Source organism: Phoca vitulina, unplaced genomic scaffold (assembly GCF_004348235.1).
Source record: "Phoca vitulina isolate PV1807 unplaced genomic scaffold, GSC_HSeal_1.0 scaffold29, whole genome shotgun sequence".
NCBI lineage: Eukaryota > Metazoa > Chordata > Mammalia > Carnivora > Phocidae > Phoca > Phoca vitulina.
The window spans coordinates 24,921,587-24,925,934 of record NW_022589732.1 but is presented as its reverse complement, the minus strand read 5'-3'; the positions used below and the strand labels follow the sequence as shown (position 1 = coordinate 24,925,934).

Genomic DNA, 4,348 nt, shown 5'->3' with positions numbered 1-4,348 from the left:
ATTGCTGTCCAAAGAGGGCTCCAGTTTACTCTGCCATCCACAATGCTCCCACTTTTTTTGAGCTAGGGTTTAGACTGGGGGAATTCAAAAGTCTCCAGGAACCAAACCACGATATAGAGTCCAGATCTAGCTGGACAGTGGCAAACGTCCCAAGCCAGGACACTGGATATTCCTGGGCTGTTCAAGACTTGGGAAGCCACTTAAAAAAAGCCAGAAATGTGGTGACCAACTGACATTCTCCTTAAAACACCTTTTCTTACATAATAAAATGAAATCAAATTAAAAAAAACAAAACAAAACAAAACACCTTCTCATTTCTGCGAAGAACGAGTAGCTTCCAGCCAGATAAATAAGCAATGCCTCTTCTTTACGAATCATTCCCTTTTTAAAAATCCAAAATGTTAAGCTAAATGCTGCTTACACATATGTTTAACTTTATGGTGCTGACCCCTGATGGCAGGAAGGAGAAGAGGCCAGGCGTCCTTGGCCACTGCCAGCAATCAGGCCTGATAAGTCTCTGGGGAAAGATCCAACAGTGGCTTCCACAGCCAATAAGCAGTGGACTCAGTTACTACTTGACCTGATTCTGTGGCTGTCCAGCTCAAATGCTTCTCTAAAGTCCCTTTCAGAATGTGAAGAGTCTCAAACTGCCTGAGCCCGCCCAGCTACACTCTCAGTCAGGTCGGCCCGTGATCTTCCCTGACGCCTATAAGAACATTTCAAGGAAAACCCAAAGAACATGTGAGCCGAATTATGTTCCTCCCTTGGGATGTCCTGGAAGCACTGAGGTGTCTGAAAGCTATATATAGTGTCTGGGGAAATAACCCTTTATGAAATGCAGCACAGACACTAACAATCCTCCCAGAGCTCCTTGCTGATGTGAGAAATCTTAATGTGAGGGCAGCACAACTGATCAATCCCAGGGACCTCCTGACCCCCAGAAGCTGCCAACATGCAGGTCCCCTGCCCCTGCAGAGGGGACACTCGGGACACAGGCAGTGTTTCCATCCAAACAGGAAAAAATCCAGGGCTCAGTGTACACATTTCACAGCTTTTTATTGAGATTCAGGAGAGTCCACTGGAGGCGGACGTGCTCACTGTCCCAGTTTGCCCAGGCCTTCCGCTGCATGGGTGACAGCATTTGTGACTGTGTTGGTCACCGTCTCAGTGACTTCCTTCACCACCTTGTCCCCTGTATCATGGGCCTTCTTTAAGGCATCGGCAATGGCTGTCAGGAAGAAAGAGGAATAATGTCCTGTGAGCTAAGTAAAAAATTTCCAGCTGGTAGGGCCAGTGTCACGTAGAGTGGCCTGCGGGCTGTGGTGGTCCTACTGGATCGTGCCCTGGAGGAGCCCCGAGGGGACAGAGGGCAGCGGGGCTCCTGGAGGAATGCATTCAAGGGTGGTTTTTTTTCCCTCCACAACTTGCGTTTCTGCAATTCTGAGTGAGATAACATTGGCTCCCCTCAGGGGAAGAGGTACTTTTACATCGCTGTTTACAGCATCCGCACACGCATGAAAGTATTTATGTAAATGTATATTTATATAAAGAGAGAATTTTATGTCTGAAATGTTTTTTTGTCCGAGCCTGGTGCCACATAGTCGTTTGTGACACCATCTTAACATCCCACAGAAAGGACTGTCTGGATGGATCTTGCTTTAGCAAAGTGCCGTCTGTGGTCTCCTATGGGTGTTGGTGATTGCACACCCCCTGAAAGGATGCAACATCAAGGTCAGGGTTTGACCTGGTTAGGCAAAGAATGGCCGCTCCCAGCATCTAGCTTCTCTCCTTCCCTCCTCCCCCGGCCCCAACCTCAGCCGTACCTTTCTCTCCAGCCTCCTTGGCGTGCTCCACCACCTCCTTGACCACCCCTTCCACGGCATGAACTGCGAAGATGAGGAGCCCGAGTGAGAGCACAGTGCAAGCCAGCTTCTCCTCAAGGCGGGGCCCAGACAGCTCGGGATAAATCCTGGACGCCACCCCGGGCAGGTCGAGGCAGCCCATGAGAAGGAGCCCCAGCTGGCTTACTCCCGAGACTCCCGGGGGGCCTGGCTGCTGGGAGACAAGCTGAGTGAGCCAGACAAGGGCACAGGGTTCTCCATGCCCCTTGGCCTGGCCTGGCGAGGCCTGGAATTCAGATGAGCAGGCCCTCCTGCCGGCTGGGGGCCTGGGGCCAAGGCGGGGTCTGTCTCCCAGCTCCGCGCACCTCTCAGGTGTGCTGCTGGCCGGCCTCAGCCTGACGGAGGCTGCAGCAGGTGGCCAAGTCCCAGAACCTCCTACAGCAAGACCAAGGCCGCAGAGCGATTCCTCCAACAGGAGGGAACTCTCTGACCACCTTGGAGTTGTCTGAAGTTTGGGTGGCAGAGGCCAGCGCCAGAAGATTCTGGAGTCAGAAGAACTAATTCTGATTCTACCTCCACTCTGCGCTGCTTGGTTCCCTCACCCGTGGACTGGAGATGAGACGGAGCTCAGGACCAGTGGAAGGTGAAGGGGGGCAGGGAACACCAGCCGCCGGTTAACTATGACAGACAGACATGTGTGCGGCAGCCAGCCAGGCAGAACCGCGGCAGCTAACTCGGACACGAGCTGGGTCTCACAAAACGCCTGGTGGGACCTGCACTAGCCTCCTGCATGGAGTTGCGGGTGTCTGCACACAAAAAAGGGTTTCTGAGGACTTTGAAGAAATTCAGAATGTCCTTTAGATAAACCCAGTGGGGAGGGTGGTTGCTGACTTTGAACAGAATCAGACTTGGTGGTTTCTTAGTGAAGAAATCTTTGAAGCTCTGAAGTGATGGTAAAAATAAAAATCCATTTTTCCTTTTTCTGTAGAGGATATTCAGAATAGGCTGTTCTGATACGGGGCTCCCGGGTTTCCAGAGGGAAGGATTCTAGCCACCCAAGGCTCACCCAAGCACCTGGGCTCTCCTCCTGCCCCCAGGGGCCTCCTCAGAGCTGGAGTCCCTCCTGCCCTCAGTCACAGACCCCAGAAATGGGTCTGACCCAGAGAAGCCTGTTTGGGGCACTGGACCCCTCATGACTCCACCCAAGCTGCCCTCCTCAGCTTCCATACCCCTCACTTCCATTCTGTCCTTGTGGGGCTGATTGGCCAGGGTTCCTCAAGAGGCCAAGGCCTACCTCCAATCTGCTGGGATCAGCTTCCAACAGGCCCCATTGAGTCTGCCCCCAGCCCCCCAGCCTTAGGAGAAGGGCCCAGCTGGAAAGGAGCCTTGGGGTCCTTACCAGCTTCCTCGGTGGCCTTCTCGGTGCGGTGGGCCAGGCCCTCAGCAGCAAGTTTCCCCAGGCCTCCCAGCATCGTGTGGTGACAGGTGGCAAGCAAGCAGGATGCTGGGGCCTGGAGCAGCGTCCTTTTATAGATGCCTGTGATGCCTGCCTAGGCTCTGGAGCACGGGCCCCCGCCTCAGCCAAGTAGGAGATAGGTGGTGAGTCAGCGTAGGCGGCGGCAGGAGGAAGAGGTTGGGTGGGGCCACCCCAATGCTGTGACTCCAGCCTTGCCCCTCTGGCAGTATGAGACCCCCACACCCCGTATTCTGGGCCCCGGTGAGGGTCAGGGACTGGAGAGAGAAGTCAGCTCTGGGACGTGGCCTTCCTGCAAAGCAGGAGGCCTGACTGCCTTATAGATGAGAGGCAATCGGGGAGCCCTGCCAGCTCCCTGGGCTTCAAGCTCCCCACAGCCCGGGCACGAGTGCACACCCAGACAAGGCCTAGGACTTCCAGCCTGCTGTTCAGGATCCCCAGGGGGGCTAGTTAGGTAGGGGCTTGAGGGTCTGGGGGCCTGGGGACCTGGATGGCCCCTCAGGCCAGGAACACAAGCGGAGTGGGGGCTATTGGACCCCAGGATCTCAGCTCTGCAGCGTCTCTGCAGTTTTCACTGGAAATTTGAGGGGTGGGGGCCTCATCGTGGTACCTTGCCCAAGGCTGAGGAGGACACAGCATTAACCAGAAACCCAGTCACCCCTGGTTTGCAGTCAGCCGCTTCTCACTCATAGGAGCACCTGAGCACCTGGATGGCCCTGCACAGGAGCAACCAGCCCAGGAGGGAGCCCGGCCATCGCTGCACCCTGGGGCCTGGCTTCTTGGAAAGGCCCAGTGCCCCCCAGGAGGCCCTAGAGGAGTAGAGGGAGGACCCCACCACCACCACCACGGGAGGTGTGTCTGGTGGCCCTAGCCAAAATTCCAGAAAGTCACTCCACCAGCCCCTGACGCATCACAGGCTTAAGGGGTCAGGCTGCCTCCCTAGTTATTCAGGATGGAGAGAGATGCCTCAAGCCACGTGCCACATGCTGCATCCCTTAGTCACTAGCCCAACCTGAGCCTCAGTTTCCTCATC

General features: G+C 55.2%; 1 protein-coding gene across 1 annotated transcript; it reads right to left on the bottom strand.

Annotated features, from left to right (window-relative positions):
- Positions 1-1,094: 1,094 nt before the first annotated feature.
- FAM25A (family with sequence similarity 25 member A) lies at positions 1,095-3,321 on the bottom strand. The gene is made up of 3 exons (XM_032423554.1): positions 3,241-3,321; positions 1,824-1,886; positions 1,095-1,228 (listed from the first exon to the last, which is right to left on the bottom strand). The coding sequence occupies exons 1-3, from the start codon at positions 3,311-3,313 to the stop codon at positions 1,095-1,097; spliced, it is 270 nt and encodes an 89-aa protein (XP_032279445.1). The 5' UTR covers positions 3,314-3,321.
- Positions 3,322-4,348: the final 1,027 nt, after the last annotated feature.